The sequence below is a fragment of the Epinephelus moara genome, chromosome 10 (genome assembly GCF_006386435.1).
Source record: "Epinephelus moara isolate mb chromosome 10, YSFRI_EMoa_1.0, whole genome shotgun sequence".
In the NCBI taxonomy this organism is placed as follows: domain Eukaryota; kingdom Metazoa; phylum Chordata; class Actinopteri; order Perciformes; family Serranidae; genus Epinephelus; species Epinephelus moara.
Window position 1 is genome coordinate 25,355,709 of NC_065515.1, and position 20,084 is coordinate 25,375,792.

Consider the following 20,084-nt stretch of genomic DNA (forward strand, 5'->3'; position numbering starts at 1 on the left):
CCCCCCCCCCCCGGGCGATGACATCGTTCATCGGCGATTTCACTAGATGGCGATAGGACAATAGGATATGGACAAGATCGCCCAACTCTAATCACTACAGAACTCAACCAGCCTTATGAGGAGATTAATCCTCTTAACTTCAACTCCAAAGTGGTTAAAGAAAGTTTGATTCTCCTCAGCGAAAGGCAAGATTCGGCACAAAAACCCCACAGAAATCTGTAACTATATAGTCATAGTATTGACTAAACAAAAGAAAAACCCTAAAGTCTGTGCAGAAGTCAAGTCAATTTAATTTACATAACCCAATATCACAAACGTGCCTTGAGGGGCTTTACAGTCTGCAAAGTATAGCACAACCTCTAACCTTAGACCCTCCTAGTTATAGCTACGTAGGTTAGTGGTTCCCATCTGGTAGAGTCAAGGTCCAAAAGTGGGTCGGTGGTCCATTCTGAATGGATCACAAGTGACTCTCAGATGTATGAAGTTTATAAAAAACAAAAAAAAAAAAATGTATTTTAGGATACAGTGAATTTCTGGCACAAAGCTTTTATTTTGAAGGGAAGTTTTCTGCTGCGAGTGAATGACAGACAGCTACTTTACAAAGATGGGAAACTAGCTCAACGACAAAGTATTTTCAATATATATTTAGCTTAAAAAATAAAAAAAATATATGTCCTGAATAAGTTAGGAGACAAGTCACCAGAGTCACAGGCTAAAGTTTCCGCCTATCCGCCAGCGTGACCCCTCCACTATTTCTACAGTGTGTAAAACCAGTGATTGAGTCATGCCTCCCCTGCAGATATCAGTACTGCACGACTTTCCATATAACTATAAATACAAATTTGTGATGACAGATATGACATAGCTGTATGTTTAGGGTTTGGTTTACAGAACAGGATCATTTGAGCTGAATGCGTGTGTGTGTGTGTGTGTGTGTGTGTGTGTGTGTGTATGTGCTGTTGTACATCTATCATTGTGAGGACAGTTTTGAGTTTTAGCCTGAGGACATTTTGGATGGTCCTCTGCTCTTCAAAGGGCCGCTGAAGGGTTAAGACCTGGTTATATGGTTACAATTATGGCTTAGTTTGCAGTTAAGCATTTAGTTGTGCTGGTTAAAGGTCAAGTTGAGTATTGTATGGGGTTTATTGGGTTCTTTGTCTTTTATATTTCCTTTTTTTACCCAGTACTCTAAGGAATGCATTATGTCATTGAGGATCCTCACAAGTACAGAAGTACAAGCATGGTGTGTGTGTGTGTGTGTGTGTGTGTGTGTGTGTGTGTGTTTCTGGGTCTGGTTAAGTGTGAGTTTTACCTGTGCCTTTATTGCGGTCCACAAAGCAGTACTTCAGTTCATATTCTTTCAGAATCTCATGGACTTCCTGCAAAGAGACAGAAAGAGAGAAACACACAAGACTTGAGCCAAGAGATCATCCAAGTGCCAGAATAACCAAATGTTCAAAAGCTTGTCTAAACCAAGGCAGTAATTTAAATATATCCTGGGGAAGAGAGGGGGGGACACATCCCTCCCAATATTCAACTACGCTAAAAATTTCACACCGCTGTCCAAATGTTATCATAATCATACATAAACTTCACAAATTGCCATTATTATACTGGTTTTAATACTACAGTGTGTTGCAGTTCTGTGTGGTTTGTCTGAGTGGTGTTGACGGACCCCAGCCAAACGCAGCTCAGAGGCATATATGACTGACATTAATGTCTTTATTTGGCAGATAGCCTTCGTCAAGTCTGAGTGAAGTGTCAATCATTTATGTTGCACTGCATGTGCACTGCTGTAGATACTTGTAGCTTCCATTTATTGCATATTTGTACACTGAAAACTTCAGTTAGTAGCCTGGGATATTATTTGCTTCAATCACGGAACTAAACAGGCCTATATTAGGGACAGGCCTTTGATTCCTTTCATACAAAACTGTTGCCCAGCAAAGATGGGAAATACTATCTATACTATATAACTTGTTAGTTGTGATTCTGTCAAGAGATTCTACTGTCATTCAAATAAGGCTTAGAATATCATAAATTGCTATTCAAATATTTTTTTGATTGGTGGACCCTTACGGACTAAAGAAATATAAATAACTTTCTGTGTAATTGAAGAATGAACTCATATTCTGACTTTATGACAGCTTCAGAGGCAGGGAGACACCACTTGTTTTTCGTCACGCCGGTAATACTGAATGACTTGCAGTCTTCTCTGGTGCAGTTCAGTAAAATGAACTGAACCGAGCTAACGATGTATAGCATCTCCATATTGACAAAAGCTAACTAATGGTAGCTCAAGTCGGCGGTCAACAATCCAGTTTATACATCCAAAGAACTTCTATGAAAATAAAAAAAAAATGCTTGGCAACCAGACCAGGCTTCTATTTGAGACAGGCCTTTATTTGTCAAAATGGGCAGCTACACCAGGCTAGCAAAAGGAACTGTGCGTTTAATTGGGACTAGGCTTTTAATTAAAGTTTTACGGTAGGCTATATTTAATATAGCTGTACTTGCTTGTGATAAATAATGGAGCAGGAAATGAGTTTTCAATTTATTTATTTTTTTTTCAGAGGGAACACACCCCTGTGTTTGTTGATCGGTGTTTCCTGAAGCCCAAATTGATGCTTTCATGTCTTATTTTGTCAACGACCCAAAGATGTTCAGTTTACTGTCACGGAGGTGTAAATGGACCAGAAAATACTCACATTTAAGAAGATGGAATGAGAGAATTTTTGCTTTTTTCTTTAAAAAAAAAAAAAAAAAAATCACTTAAACTGACTATCAAAGCAGCTGTGATTATCAATTAATTCAATAGTTGACAAATGATCATTTAATGTTCCAGCTCTACGGTCAAAATGCATCACTTTTACAGAAAATGTGTGATTAACCATGGTCAGCAGATACATTACTGTAGTAACTGTTGTAATTGTAATTTCATTTTCTTTGTGTATTCTTTGTGTTTTCAAATACTTGAAACACACCCTAGGGGGTCGGAGCCAATAGCTGCGGCAGACGAAAGAGTTTGAAAACAATGGGTAGGGGCACTGCTCCCTGCCGCAGACAGAAGGGTGTGAAACACACCGTAAGAGGCGTTCCTCAGGTATAAATGTTTAGGCTTTCCTATGTTCGGGGTCTTTCGTCATTCTGACCGCTCGTGTGATGACTGACCTTTTCTTTGCAAAGAAAATAAAAACCTTGTCGGCTGGCAGAAGTCTCTATTTCATTATTCACCAGCAGCAGAGAATTTCCACAACACTGTCGGGAGGTAAGTCAGACTATGTCGTGGCAGTACTACTCTAACAGCAAGACAGTTATTCTTAACTAACCAACTGCTTTCAGTAATAATCTCAGTACTCAGATATCCACTATGACACCTTGAGTTTAAGTAAACCCTGTAAAAATTTATTTTTGCTTATCACACTGATGAAATCTTATTTTTTGACACTTGAGAAAACTCTTTCCCTTCATGAGAAACTCTTTGATCGAAGACTTCCCCAATTGCAGTAATTTGTCTCTAACGGGTAATTATGCTTTTTTTTTTTAAAGTGTATTTTTAAGTTTTGCGTCTCCTGTCAGGCTCATAATCACAGCAGCCCACAACACTGCACTTCAATCCACATGAGGGACACACACAGCTGCATATCAAAGTAATAAATGTGGGAATTATTTTTTAAAGCCAAGTGTGGTCCACTCTCCTGAAGCAATGTTTCATATTGTCTCTTCAGTGACAGTAAGGGATGAAGCGAGAGTAATGCAATAGCTCAGAAAGAGATCCTCACACCCTGTCTGAGTGTGTTATGAGCTCAACTGCTAACTCTGTTAGCCTCCGTACCTTCCTGATGGGTTTCACTGTTACATAGCCACACGGAGTCTCTGCTGCACACAACTAACTGACAGCACAAAATGTTCAGAGCTTGGCAACAAGTGTGATATGAGCAACCTCGTGGATCCAGTCACAGTCAAAACCTGTCCAACAGTTCCAGATCCCACAGGAGCACAGTGTAGGCGCAAGGACTGAGCGGTGAGCAACAAAACAAAACATAACGAGAATAAATCAACAACCGCAGCGCTAAAACAACCTGCGAGCAACCGACTAAACTCTGTGGCACTGAAAGGTCACTTCAGCATAAAGCAATTATTGTTAAGTGCTACCGGAGACAAGATGTAATGGCCAGTCTACAGCAGTATGGTGCACATCCAGCAGGACTTTCAAGCTGTTTCATCCTCCGATGCAGACACACTGTGTTCACTGTGACCATGTCTGAATGATGTGGAGACATTCTCTCCTTCCTTACTTTGACTCTTCCACTTAGCCCCACTCTATCTCACATTATGTTCCTGTACGATTTGATTAAAACTTTTGAAAATGTGACTTGCGTGCATTTTCTAAGAGCTGGTTTAAAGCAAATAAAAAGGGTTTAAAATGGCCTGAATGTGAACAAAAAGTAGAAGCGGTATTTCAAGAACCAGTGATGCTGTTCTGTAATGTCAGTTAATGTTGCCCAAATCCTGTGCTTTTATTCACTGTCAGCTAATGGTGGCCATGTTTTATTTTTCCATTCTAATTTTTGTAAAGCACCAACCCGTGGTGACACAGTTATCACCTTGAAAACGAGAGTGAAAGCGGGTTTGACATTCCCTGGTGGTCGTGTGAACAGAAAATATTTCCAATCCCATTTATCATTCTATAAAGACAAGACGAACAAAAACGTGGTCACACAACGACTGAAGTGATGAGGTTTTCTAATGTGTACATTTTTCTCTTTTCCCCATCTCTCTAACCACCACCCAGCCCACTCATGTACACAGCAAGCAGGCATGTTCCATATCAGTGAAGGCCACGCAAGGCAGCCCACGCAGAGGGTCAAACTCGCTCGCCCTTAAAATAAGAGCAGTGCGAGCTGCAATCGCTGAGAGGGACAGAGAAAGGCAGAGAAGGAAAAGCGGTGTTTTGGATTTTTTGCTCCATATCAATGATCATGCTATGAGAGAGGAAGAATTCGACTGAGGGGAGAATGAATAGAAACCACCTGAAACCAAACAGTGCAAAATAAACTCATTTTACAACATTGTGTGTTTGTAACTGAGTCTTTACTTTATTCTCTTAAAAACAGGTGAACATGTCAACCAATATTCAAGAGAAATCTATTTTTTTTTAACGAAATAATGCAGCATAATCTTAAAAAAATGCTTAAAACAAGGTGAGTGACTTTAAAAACATGCCACAATTGCCGTGTTTATCACCTGTTTAAAGAAAATTTCAAAGGACTCAATTACGGTCAAAAATAACAGAAAACATAATTGAATTTCTTTTTTTTACCAAGTGAACAAAGTTTGAGTATTTTTCCCCACATTACAAGGCCAACACACACATTATAATACATCCCTGCAGACAATTTAACAACAAGGCAAATACAATAAGAATAAAACAGGATTAAACTATTTAGATCAAAGCATGCCTGTAACTAATGTGTGAGGATTTAAGCAAAGTGCTTTAAACTGTTATTGCCAACCAAAGCTTGCTTTCTTCTTTTATATCAGCTTATCCCGCTGTTTCAGTGCTTCCATGTTTCTTTTCTCTCAATGCACTGGGCTCTACTGTAGCTAATTTCTTGTTTTTTTTTAACCCCCTCACGGTCTCTTTCTTTCTACAGCCATGATGCATGTTAATAGGTAAAGCTGAGCTGTTGTATTAAGTAGAGTTTTGACATAAAAAGGTAACAGACAAGGGATACACTGATTCATCGGCCACACAAAGGAATCAGCCAATATTCACCTTGCTGACTGTCATCGGCCTATCAACATAAGATGATGTTCATCGATGGCAGTGGCTGATGTTTTCTGTTGTGTCACATCTAATTTGCTAAGGGTAAAATGGAGGGCCAGAAACTACTGGCTTCCTATTTACCCGAGGACAACAGAAAACGTATTTGGGACGAACAGGGATGTTCCCAGGGATGCCGTCAGGATAAAAGGATCCTCACTATTGATGCATCAGAGGATGCACCCTGTTTTTTCCCTGATAATAAACATAGTAAACAACAAATCTGTGTTGATGTCGGCAGAGGGACGGCTAGTTAGCATTAGCTGTTAGCAGCCGGTGGCCGGAACTAACAGCTGACAGAAGCCCCTTTTACACTGCCAGATTTTCCGCGAATGTTGGGCCGGGATGTTTAGCCGGCAAGCTGCGAGCGTTTAGACACACAGAGCAGGATTGGCAAGTTCATCCGAGGTGCCCAATTTTCCGCCTCGTAGGGTAGTCATATTGGCAGAACCCTTAAGTTTAAACAGACCGAGGCAGCCTTCCACCACGGGAGGGGCTATTGAAGACTTGTGGGAGGAGCTGTTGATGACGCCGCACATGCAACCCACTGGCGGTAAATAAACAGGAAACAGCTGATAGCAGGAATCAGCGAGCAGCTAGTAGCAAGAGGGAAACGCAAACCTAGCTAGTAGCAAGAGGGAAACGCAAACCTGACAGACACTGTAAAGTTGAGCAACTGGGGAGACAAGAAATTACGCACCCTCCTTGTCCTCGCATACGAAGAGGCCATTAACCGTCAGATGACGGGGACAGTGAAGAACGGGCCGATTTACGAGAGAATCGCCGAAAGACTGACCAGCCGTGGCTTCCCTACCACATCACTGTTTATGTCACACGCTGAGCTACATGTTTTGTTACTTGCTCACACCCCCCATTGGCCCGAAAAAGGCGCATTCTGTATAAACAAAAGTAGGTAGACGGCATTTTGCCGCACTCTCCGATTTTGTTTTTATACTGCCAATGCTGAAAAAAGACTAATTGGGCTTTCCTGCAAATTTACACAATTTCTGTTTAAAAAGGGCTACAGGTTGCGCTGAGTTATGTTATGATGCATTCAAGCTCTATTCAGTAAAAATGAGTATTGGGCAAAGGTAAATTATAACCCTCTTGTGATGTGTTCAAATGTAATCTTGTAAAATGAAGTTTTTGGCAAGAAACTGAATAAATACAGTTGTTTGAAAGAGAAATTTGTCGATGTTTTCACAGGAATATAAAATAGATATTAGACAAGCAACTATAATATATTATACATAATAGAAAATCAAAATGTTATTTCAAATATCAGTATCAGCCTAGAATTTCATAATCAGTGCACCCCTTTAATAGATTAAAGGAAAAAGTAATTTCCTAAATGCAAGAAGTAATGGTGGAAGAAGTCAAGCAACAATATAGAAATCTACATATGAAATCAACTTAAGTGGTGTGCAAAAAAATAAAAGAAATTCCAGAGAAGAGAAGCTGTACAAATGGCCACTGCTTCCATCATTTTCCCCCACTAAATAACAGTTACTGCTGCACTGCACAGGATACACACACTACATTGCAAAGTACTTTGCACACAGTCAGACAAGGCTGAATTATACCACTCAGGGCGCATTCTCTCTGGTGGTGTTTTATCCCTCATCCCTGTGCTATTCTTTACTTAAATCGAGCTGAAAGTTTGTCTCTCACAGCTGGCACATTGCAAGACACTTAAAGACTATTTTTAGGAGTCCAAACAGTTCTGCCTCTCTTCTCTGCCGCACAATTTACCAGTTGAGTACACCATGCTGGACGTTTTTATGATATTCCAGTTTGTTTCGCCGTATTTCCCTTTTACATTCCACGTCTTAATGATCTTTTACTTTCACTACATCCCTTCACGCTGTTCTACAATGTTCCACTTTGTTTCACTGAGATTCCCCACTATGCTATTTCAACAGCCTCCTAATTAACAGTGCCGTAATAGCTAAGCGACGCTCACAAGTGTTTCAAAACAGCCACTGGGCTCAGTGAAGAGACAGTGTGAGCAAACATTCACACTGAACCCACAAACTGCAAATCATAAAACCCTGATTTTGTATTTCAGGGTCAACCAGAGCTACATTTTGTTGCCTCTCACCACTACTGAGATGGATATAGTTACCATAAACCTTGACAGACTTTAAACACCATTACACATTTAAGAAGACACCTCTCCTGCCCCCATTACAAGTCTTCATGACTGTGATTAGATGAAGAACCTGGACAGTATGTGGGCAGGAGCAGTAGGACAGGCTGTTTCCTGTTAGAGCCTGTATGTTCCTCTACGTCAAGCTGTTCTATAATATAACTGAGCGTGTCATTCTGTGCTGCACTGCCCTCCCTGTGTTTGAACGCTTTAAGAAACTGACATTTTCCAGCAGGTCCAGTCAGTCAGGGCCAATGTCTGCACACATACACACACTTGCTGTGGAATTAAAGCAAACCTGAGCCCAGCCCTGAGAGGATGGACTTGATAAGGAATGTGATAGCAGCCTGGTCTGACACCTGGTAACACGACGTGGTGCTAAAAGGCAACCGTGTAGGTTCATAAAGGAACATAAAATAAGGGGGAAAGGATGTTACAGGTAACTATATGGTGTAGAGGCTTGTAGAGGGCTAGCGCACACACCACAAACACCTCGTAAAATCTCATTGTGCGTGGTGGAACGAATTATAGCACCTACACACGATGCGACTCTTAAAGTCATCAGGTTGCTGTACTGATCACATTACACCACTATCATGTTTTATAATAGAGTACCCTGAAGTTGTGGTTTTACCATTACATGCATCATCGACGACAGGGGTTAACACATCACAAGACATTTCACAAGGAGAAATCCCCAACGAAGTCCGTCTGGTCTCCAATCTGTTTAGTCAACAAAACACACAAGACAGGAGTTCTTTCCTCCAAAACAAATGTCCACAAGAAGCTACCCATCCAGGCTGTTGGTGCACTCATTTGCAGCGAAAACCAAGTAAGAAAAAGAATTCCTCTCCCTCATATTTCCCCTGTCCTGTATCTTGTATTGTCATGAGCTTTAGAGTCTCTCCAGGATTTCACGGGCTGTTTTGGGGATTGTTTTGGCCTGAAATACCTAATTTCACAGCAGTTTCCCTTTAAGTGGTCACCAAGCGAGATTAAATACCTGAGTATAATGGTGGATAGTTGTTTAAAGAATTTACACAAGCTCAACCAGAAAGTAGGCAATGACATGAATAAGTGGACGAGCCTCCCTCTTACTTTACTCGGTCGACTTATTGTTATCAAGATGAATGTCTTCCCTTAATTTTTGTACTTTTCAATCCCTTCCAATTCATGTTCCCTCAGCATTTTTTCTTCACTGGAAAAGCTGACCAGACACTTCATTTGGCGAGGTAAATCCCAGAGGGTCGCTTTAAATAAATAAATAAATTTACCCTTGATTACACAAAAGAAGGGTTTCTAATTTTAGACTGTATTATTTGGCCGCACAATCTAAATTTTTGGCTCAAGTGTTTTTTGGGGGGATCCCTCACTCTCATGGCCGAGCATTGACCGGCTGGAGATGAACAAGCTCAATCTGTTTGATATTTTATATAAATGGGATGGAAAGTCAATCAGAAGTACTACCTGCAATCCTTACATTGTTCATTCAGTCCAAAACTTTAAAATACACAAGATGTTTGGGCCAAGTTTTGTGTCTCCCAAGATTCCCTCTTGGGAAATAAGCTTATTCCTCTCTTGTACCAGAATAAAAACTTTGATTCTTGGCCTAAAAAGGGATACCACCCGCTTGGAACATTGTTATATGGATTGAATACTTATGTCCTTGCAACAATTAAAGGAAAAATATCAACTGTCTGACAAAGATTCTTTTTAAATACTTACAGTTCACAAACGTTATGAAGGTAAACCTCCAAAGACAGTGGAAACTACCCAAGTTGTCATCCACTGAATTTCTTTTTCATGATGGTCAACCAATGGTTAGAACCATCTCTAAGATTTATGAAGCGCTGTTACCTTTTATCTAAATGTCTGAGCCAGAAGGATCTAGACTTAGGTGGTAGAGGGATTAAGATATAGCTTGATTCTATACTGTGGAGAGACCTATGTAGCAATGGTGTTACTTGTACACTAAACTCAAGATATAGATCAATTCAGTACAGTTTTCTTCATCAGACTTACCTCCCCCTTCCAGGCGTCATGGGTTTGACCCCAATTTCTCACCCCTTTGCTTCTGATGTGGTCTAGTTGAGGGCACTTTCCTTCATCCCACCTGGCAGTGTCGTAAACTACAAGGCTATTGGCAGGGGATCTGTGATGCTTTATTTACAGTCCATGTTGCCAATGGATCCTGAGGTATGCCTTTTGGGCAGCCTCTTAAATTCTAATATCAGACATAGCCATGCCATCAAGCTTACAGAAATCCTATTGGCTACTGCCACAAAATATATTGCTATGAGGTGGAAATCAGATCTCCCATTACCTGCTGGATTGTGGCTCTCAGAAGTGAACAGCTTCATACCTCTGGAGAAAATAACTTACTCACTACAGAATAAGACACACTCTTTCTATAAAATATGGCAACCTTGTATCAACTGTATGGACGATCTCCCATCCCATATGACTGAATAACTATCTGCATGTTCTCTCTATTTTCACCACATTATTATTATTATAGTAGACCACATAATTGTGGATAAGACTACCCTATCTCTCAAATCTGCTGTATCTCTTTGGCATCTGCGACACATTGGCACATCTCTCACATCGTGTCTTTGGAAATAAACACATAGAGATAGTTGCTCACAGGAGCAAATGCTGATTTGTCTCGCGCTTTTGTCGGCAAAATCCAAAAACTATTGGCAAGTGAAAAATTAGGACTAAAATCATGCAATTTAAACTCTACATTATTAAATTACTGCATTACTTGATTACTGAACTTGATTCAGTCAACTAGATCCTTCTGTCTTCAAAAATTTCTTGAAGACCTACCTCCTTAAAAGTATTTACTCACCTAATATGCTCTTTTATCACATCTCTCAATCCTTCGTTCTCGATCGCTATCCCAAAAGAGAATTGTCATTTGCTATGCACTTATCACCTGCAGCCTTGTAGCACTGGTGTCAGGGGGAACATGGAACTGAAGCACTTATTCTTGAAGGCATCTCTCTGTGCCCCACTTGTACGTTACTTTGGACAAAAGTGTTCGCCAAATGAATAATTCAACATCAGTGTACTCCAGCTTTCTGTTGGGAGAAGGATTTGTACGTTTGTACCAGTAAAAAAGAAAATTGTCATGAAACAAGATTCAAGCACATGCAGCACAGAAAAGCATCTACTAGCTCAAATGCTACACGTGTTACCCTGGAATCAAGACTCAAGACTATGTTGCTGTTGTTGTTCTTCATCTCATCACCATCGTTTTATTTCCCAGCATTAGCACGAGTCAATGCTACTGAAAAGTAGCAATTTCATCCCTTACACGTCCATGAGGTTCTATAGGCGTCAAATGACAGCGCAATGCTGTTTTCTGAGGATCAGTTTGTGTGGGTTAACGAGACCTCAGTTCAAATGGATGACATCCACTTAGCAACCACCCTCCTTTAGTGACTTTAAACAAAAAACTGAATTCTTAGCTACACTCTAAATATTCAAAACGTCCCATAGAGGTGAAATCAGTGACAGAATTTCCCTCTGCAGATTAGTTGTGTCACCAAGTGTCAGATTACTATAATTTCAACGCAATTGCAACTCTCATCCCTGAATTTGCAGCAACTGTCCTTCCCCTCACAGCTTCTACTGGCAATTTCCTGCAAATAGAGCGCAAACGGAGTAACAAATTGCCTTTCAGACCGTCGAGGTCTGGTTTTGACCCTTTCTATCTGTCGGCTGGTTTGCCAGTTCAGATATTTCTAATTCCTCTGCTGCACTCTGTCAGTCACTCTAAAGCGAATCATATTCTATGCAGTAAAAGTGTACAAGGTGATGTAAATGTAAGGTGAGAAAGCCACCAGACATAGAGGAAAGTGAGGGGAGGAAAATGCTTTGACTCTGACACCTGTTCATCCATTAGACACACACACACACACACACACACATACATACACACTCTCTCCTTTAGTTCTGCAGTCATAAATGAGGTGGCTTACAAACACAAACAGGGCCACTGGGGGAAAGTGAAACAGTGGGCTCTCATTTCAACTCAATGAGTGTGTGTGCGCGTGTGTCTGTGTGTGTGGAGGAAGGGAGGTATGGGGGGATTAGGGGACAAACACTCTCTGCATGGCCTCCTTACCAGCAGTATCTGTGTCCTTGACCTACTGATAGAGTGATACATGCTACAGAGGGAGAACAGGATGAAGCCCTCATCTGCCAGCAAGCAGAAAGCTACTCCCACACCCACACACACACACACTACTGCATAGTTTTAAATTATTAGCATTACAATGGCTCTGCTGTTATTGTTCCACTGTTGAACTCTCGAGCTTATCACTATGACACTATTCACACCACGATGGTACTTTACCTTTATACTACTGCCATTATTATAATTTATTCCTATAATTTAGCTTCTGCACAATTTTTATGTCGTACAGTTTGGATTCTCATTTTTACAGCTACTTTATTGCCAACAACTTCTACACTGTAAGTGTTGTACATTAGGGCTGCACAATATATCTTTTCTTTATTTCTCATCATCATCTCCATGTCAACTTATTGTTACTTAGTGAATTTGTTCCTTTCTTTCCATACAGAGCTTGAGAGTTTGAATGGGGCTCAGTGACATTCAGGTAAACAAGCTAACTGTGCTTAAGACAGATGAGAAATGTGCAACAACATTTTTTGCTAAAACTAGATATCAAACAAAGCTAGAGACTGAATCATATTAAGTTGCTGTGAACTGTAAATTCACCACTTCTAAGCAGAAGGCAGAGGATAATGTTATTTCAGAGCCTTGCAGTGCAAGGCCTCTTCTCGTCTGGGCAGCTGCCTCTGTGTCTGCGGCTGTCCCAAAGACCAGCGTGAAAATGAAGAGCGCTCACTCTGTAGAAAAATCTTTGATCAAAACATCCTCACAGGTAGCCTGCACTTAACACTGACTGGCAAAAACTACAACAGCAAAAAAAAAAACACAGACCGCTCGGCTGATGATCCGAATCTCCAACTTTCAGGGGGCAGCCCTCATACTAACATACTTTATGTTATAAAACAAAGCGTAAAAGTCCCTTAAGCTTGTGTTAATCACAGACATTATCTCAAGCATCTAACCAAGACACCAATCAAAAACCACTGACTTCAAGATGAGGGAAATGGGAGCAGTCAAATGCTAAGTAATATCACAGTTTTAAGACTCACTCCTGCACCACTTTATTTGTTGTATTCTAGCAGTTTACTGAGAGCAGCATAAAAGCAGAACCGAGTACTCTTTTAGTATCTGTTTATTTATCACAACTAATACCCTTATCATGATAGTCAATATTATTGCAGAGCGCATTTAAGTGTAGACCAAATGTGCATAACTTATATATATGAAATATTAACATTTATAAAGCAGTAATAGTAGCACTGCATTCATTCAAGTGATGCCGTCCTCTACTTTTAGTAGCAGTGTAAGCTGCTGGAGCCTGTCAGTGAAGTACACTAAAATCTGTGATGCATATCTACAAAACCTGGATTTTGATATTCGATGATGAACGAACAAACAAATAAAAAAAATCTACTTGTTATTTTCCCCACTGACTCCATTTCCAAGTTTCCCTTCAGGTGTCAAACAACAACTCTTATGGAAAACAGCCAACGCTGTCGATAATGAATGCATGAATGGAATCGGTAAGGCAGTGTTAAATGTTGCTGCGTTCAAACAAACATAAAAAATCTAAATCATCTAACAGCCGCCTTTAGTTATAACACATACTTTAACAATGTGCTACTTATTCACTGGAAATTACAACAATGCATCCCTAATAGATCCAAAAAACACTGTTTTACATATTTAATCCGAGCCAAGCTTTGTGTGTGTGTGTGTGTGTGTGTGTGTGTGTGTGTGTGTGTGCGCGTGTGACAGGTGGCCCAAACCATGCACAGCGCAGATCACTGGCCTATCAAATGCCTGCCAGGAAAGCTTCTTAGACGATGTGCACACTCACATATTGAGAGCAGACAAGCATAAATATGCACAAGTGCACATATCACTTTTTTTCCTTTCTCTCCTTCTTTCTCTCTCAAACACATTCTTACAGTTTTCACACCTTGCATGTTAGTTTTACACTCTCTCTCTCTGCTCTGGCACTGATGGAATTCCTCATTTTAACAACTTTGTTTTGTTTCCGCTCCTCTTCTGTTCTCTTTATCATTCTCTTCATCCAGGCTCTCTCCCTCCTCCTTCTCTCTGCCTCCCTTCCTCCTCCTGTCCGTGTGCCTCCCCTCAAACTCCTCTCCCTTATTTGGATCCTCCTGCTTTCTCCTGCCCTTGCTCTTTTTCATTGCTGGACTAAGCACTGGCTGTCTGGTCACATTTTCATGTTCTCCCTACGAAGGGACACTGAATACAGACCAGTAACAGAGAGAGAGAGAGAGAGAGAGAGCGAGAATAAGATCCATGACGCTCTCCCTTTTATTTTCTAACTTAAAACAGTGATTTAAAGCTCTCTATCACGACATCATAATTTATTCTTTTTCCTTTGGTTCGGTTCAGCAGAGCAGAAACAGATGATGCAGTTGAGTAGCGCAGAAGGAGCAGGAATCAACCCCATACTCAACCTCAACAGTCACGCGTTGCACAATGCACTGACTCTTAATGCGGCAATACGCTACAAACAAAGGCAAAGGCACTCAGCTTAACAACTGTAATTTCTGCACAGTGTTCACCACCCCGCAGTGCGTCAGTGTGTCCAAATACTATGCAAATAGTTACACATTTTCATAAAGGCCACATGTTTCCCGTTTACCTGTTTATATTATTTCCACCCTGGGTAGATGCAACAGGTTTGACACCCAGATGGGTTAACGCCAGCCAATTTGAACGAACCCCCTGGATTGACTGTACATGAAGATTTCCTGTTCAGAAAATGTCCGGCAGTGAAATGGCAGTTGCTTCCTTACTTGCTAATGCTGCGTAATGTTACCCACCTTCAAGTTCAGTAAGTGGGGAAGGATACTAAGTTTTGGCCTGATTCATACTGGCTGTGCTGAACCTAAACATAAGGGGTGTAACGATCAATCGATCTGAATCGATATATCGACGATCCAATGTCATCGATGCAAAGTGAAACCAGCAATCCATATTGGCATCTTTAGGAAGTACTTTTATTTTGAAAGTCTGTGTCACCATCAAACAGCGACATCCAGGAGAAAGACAGTGAGGATAGCGTTATTTACTCAATGCTGTTACGAGATAAAACACGACATAACGTTACCTGCCTGGACTAGCATCTCACTCGCTAACTTCTCACTACAGCAACATTAGCTGCTCTGTTTCAACAATGTTCGGCTGAATAAACGTGCGTGCAGACTGAAAATCAACCATACTGTTTTGTCAGGAGATGCAGTGACTTCAACCAACGGTGAGTAAGAAAAATTATAACGTACTTTGTTGAGCTATGAGTAGAGAAAAAAAAAGTCCGCTAGCTGCTAGGCTAATTTATGCAATGTGATAATGTGTCACTAGCAAAAAACAACTGTTTTGTCCATGAACCATGAGTGAGAAAAAAAAAACCTTGACTACTGAGCTGAATTTGATACTTTTGTTAAATGATGTTGTTACCTCTGCCAAGGAGGTTATGTTTTGGCCGGCGTTGGTCTGTTTGTCTGCAAAATAACTCAAAAAGTTCTGAACGGATTTTGATGAAATTTTCAGGAAAGCTTGATAATGGCACATGAAACAGATGATAGGATTTTGGTGGTGATCGGTTGAAGCGAAGTGGATAAAATAATAAAATGGAAATCCGAACTGCTTCGCGGAGGTCTGCGCTCTCCGAGTGCTTTTCTAGTTTATCTATGTTGTATGGTTGTTTGCAGAAGTTTGCCTTCAGGGCTTTAAACTACATAGTCTTGAAGTTTTAGGAACATATGATGGTTTGGGAAGGTTAACATGTCCCATGTGCTGTTTAATGTGTATTAGTGGAGTCAGTATAAAGTAAACTTTACTGTGCTTAAGCAGTTACGGTTATTTACATTAATTATGAGTTATTTTTATCTTTTATGGCCAAAAGCATAAAAGAAAGGGTGGCAGCTTCTTTTGTAATTGATTGTGTTAAATGGGCATAATCATTTCATATTGATCCCAGGCCCCTGAATCGCATTATATCAAAATTGTATCGTGGCAGACTTTGTGATATCAGCAAATATATCGTTATCCAAAGAATCGATATAATATCCTATCGTAATGAAACTGGTGATTAACACCCCTACTAAAGGTCCAGTGTGTAGGATTTAGGGGGATATATTGGCAGAAATGGAATATAATACATTAAGTATGTTTTCTTTAGTGTTCAATCACCTAAAAATGAGAGTTGATGTGTTTTCACTACCTTAGAATGAGCCATTTATCTACATAGGGAGCAGGTCCTCATCTATGGATGTAGCCATCTTGCGCCGCCATGTTTCCACAGTAGCCCAGAATGGACAAAACAAACACTGGCTCCAGACAAGAAAATAAGATTAGCACATTTTGCAAGTGCTGGGCACTTGGTCGGTTTGTTTTGGAGAAGAGGAGACCTCTGGGGATAATTCAGTTCCCCGTAAAAACCTCCTGAACAATGAAGACTGAAGGAATTCTAATTGAAAAGTTTCAGCTGGATGCAATCTGCAATCCTCACCACTTGACACCACTAAATCTCCCTAAATCTTACACACTGTTCCTTTAAGAACAATAACAGAAAGACAGCTCAGTGGCTAGTCTAAGCACCTTTCAGGCAGCATAAATTGGGGCAGAAGTACTGGTACTAGTGTGAAGGAACCTGCAAATACCTTGGGCCATACAAGTACATAATAGATGAAAATACACAACATTTATCTGCTATGAAATAAATGACACCAGATTCATTATTCTGTGACTGTTAAATGCTTTCCCAATGGAGCTTGTCCTCAGCATCTCTGCCATTATTCATGAGATCCTCAATTAATATTTTGAAGCCTAGAGCTCAGTGTACAGTTTGCTACCATCTTTATCAGTTACGCTGCTATCAGAAAATGTAAAATTTTAGAAAACAAATGGGAGAAGTGTGGGTGGAGCTGTGGTGGCACAAGCTATAAGCAGTCATCATCATCATCATTATGTGTGATTGACTCAATCAAACAAAGCAGGTCTCAAAATAGACTTCCCTTTATGCCTTAATAACGCCTCAATAGAACAATACCATCAATACACCCACTAGAGGAAGTGAAATTACCTATTAAGACTTAATTTGTTGTGGAGGAAAGGTGCTATCTTTGTATTTCATGTGGGAAGTTGGACATTTTCGCTGTCACTTCCATATTTTTAGAGATACTGGCATTACAAGGACTGCATCTTAGTGGCCGCTGCTTGGTCAAACCCTGTCCGTCACTTCTGTCTGTCCATTTCCTCATTTCACACATTGTATGGAGAAGCTGTTTAATCTTAAAAAGGACAGAACCAGTGGGCTGGGGGAAGCAGGTGGCTTGCCCTGAGACAGGACCGATTCTGCTGTCACCCATTGTGACCCCACCTCCCTCCCCCATCCACACCCACCCGCCTCTGCTTGGCTCTGGCCCTGAAGCCACAGGGCTCAGATTGGAGGTTATTTTCCCCACTGAGCCGGCAGTCACACCTCACATATCAACAGAGTCCTGCAGACATTTGGTCAAAACATCATTTAAGAATATTTGTTATTTTTGTTTACTTGCAGTACCCAACATGCAGGATTTCCACAAAAATGTGTGTAAGTCTTTGCACAATGACAATGAAGTATTTGAGCTTCATTTATCAGCAGTGTACACTTGATATGTGTTACATCCTAGCCTCCAGGTAAACTGCGAAGTAGATAAAACAACCTAAAATTATTATGGTAACTATAGGTGCCGAACACTGCTGAAGTCTTTTTATTATCATTTTTTATTATCATCCATTTTCAGCGTGTTACATTTTGTCCACAGTGTGGCTTTGCATTAATGTCAGAAAACTACACTTTACTGCGGCTCTGCAACTGCAGAGACATGTGGAGAGTGGCAGAGAAGCTCTCAGACATAAAAGCTAAATGGCCTCTTGTAGTCATTTGTACTCATAGGCGCCAGTGAAAGCACAATGCACATCAACAGACTGGATGTGGAAAGGTTAATGTCTCTTCAGCGCTGGCATTACACACATCTTTGTTTCCTCGCTGACTTAAACAATCAAAAGAAGCGTCACATTAATGGACTCAAACTAAACATTTAGTCAAATGTACCTTCAAAAATGGGATTGCATAAGCACAGATTTGTAATGCAATGTAATTATTGCCTTTGTAATAGTTTTAGAATATCTCTAAGGTGTTCAGTGATGTTGCTTCGCATGTGCTTGTGCATCTATCTTGCACAGACGAGATCCTGTGTTCTCAATCATCTTGGTATCTGTAAATATGTGGCCACTGATCAATGCTGTGTTGACTCGTGTTGATGATGACCTGATGACGCTTCACTGTCAAGAGGATGCACCATGTTGAAAAAATATTTTGGCGGCTGCCATCTTTTACTGTTTGCTCATATATCTCGTGCAAGATGGTATCCTGCTCAATGAGTACAATTTTTTTTTTTTGATAAAATTCCTCTCAGAAACAAGAGTAAACGAATACACATATATGTCAAAATGTTAAAGTCTAAAATTTATATAGTGGCTTATTTAATTCTTTTATGGATTGAATTACATTTTTTTCTTTTTTTTAAAAGATATTTTTCTGGGCATTTTTAAGCCTTTAATTGATAGGACAGATGAGCGTGAAGGGGGAGAGAGGGAGTGACATGCAGCAAAGGGCCACAGGCTGGAGTTGAACCTGGGCCGCTGCGGCAACAGCCTTGTACATGGGGCGCCTGCTCTACCACTAAGCCACAGACGCCCCAGGATTGAATTACATTTTGTTAATGTTCATTTTACATTCTGAAAAAACAATTGCTACAAAATGTTGATCTGAATATAAATAAAGTTATTACTAAAAATTATATTAATATTCTGATCTGGTAAAATGTGTCAGTAACTAGACGTAGAAGCAACTCAGTAAAGAAGTATGGAAATAAGCATTTACGTGTACACACTAAACTCATTTAAATGGTGGGTGACTCAGCATTTTCTCCATAGAGATTCAAAGCTTTCTATATTCTATAGCCATAATTACACCTAGGGTGTGTGTGGTATCAAGGTATTACAGTACATTATTTAGAAATCCCAAAGGTATGATCTTCAATACCGTCAAAAATACAGATGATCCTCTTTTTATTAAACTGCTACGGAGATGCTGTATTGAGGTAATGTATTATAGTGCACAAAAAGCGCCACCAGAGGTCAGTCTCTACTGGTGGAACAGGCAGCTGAGCTGAGTAAGACGGTGACTGCAAGTGGTGGGAATAACGTTACAGGACTAGTAAAACAGAAAAAAGCCTCTGTCCCTTTTTGAAAGTATTTCCATGCCCAAGCCATCACGAGTTTAGAACTACAATTTTTCAAAAAACAAAATTTATTGGGGACCTACTCAGTTTCCCTTGGACCTAGTCAAAAGAACACCTGTGGGTCCTGGGGACACTACACATTGAAAATCTATCAATGTTACCGGGTCACAGAAAAAGAAAGTTTTAGTACTGATATGTTGTGTATTTGAATAAACAATTTTCACCTGTAACTGAAATTATGCAGCTAGATCTGACTAATATATGTTCAAAATTATCACTGAATTAATACTCTGTTACATATGGACAATCTTTAAACACACAAACACACACATATAGGCTGCTGATTGAGCTAAGCAGAAAATCTGATAACATTTTAGCCTCTAACTTGTGATGGGCTTGCGTCATTTCACACACACTAAAGCAATTCACTGATTAATGACAAAATAATCGCTACATTATATAATGACTCAAGATATGAAGCTTTAATATCACAAACTGTAAAATTACATACTGCAGACTAATTTCGGTTAAAAGCTGTTTTGCAATCTAATAGAGGCATTTTGCACTTTGACAGGCGGATGATTAATAACAGGCATTTTGGGCAAAAAAGTTCTCTTTTCATATTCCATAAAGGCTCACAATAGTGACATTTGTGTCTCTCTTTTACTTTTT

The 20,084-nt window shown here is 40.2% G+C and overlaps 1 protein-coding gene across 1 annotated transcript in view; it reads right to left on the reverse strand.

The window, feature by feature from the left end:
* raver2 (ribonucleoprotein, PTB-binding 2) overlaps positions 1-20,084 on the reverse strand; it is a 142,117-nt gene that overhangs the window by 102,440 nt on the left and 19,593 nt on the right. The window contains exon 4 of the mRNA XM_050055512.1: positions 1,313-1,379. Within this exon, the coding sequence (XP_049911469.1) occupies positions 1,313-1,379 (67 nt within the window). The remainder of the gene's footprint in view (positions 1-1,312; positions 1,380-20,084) is intronic.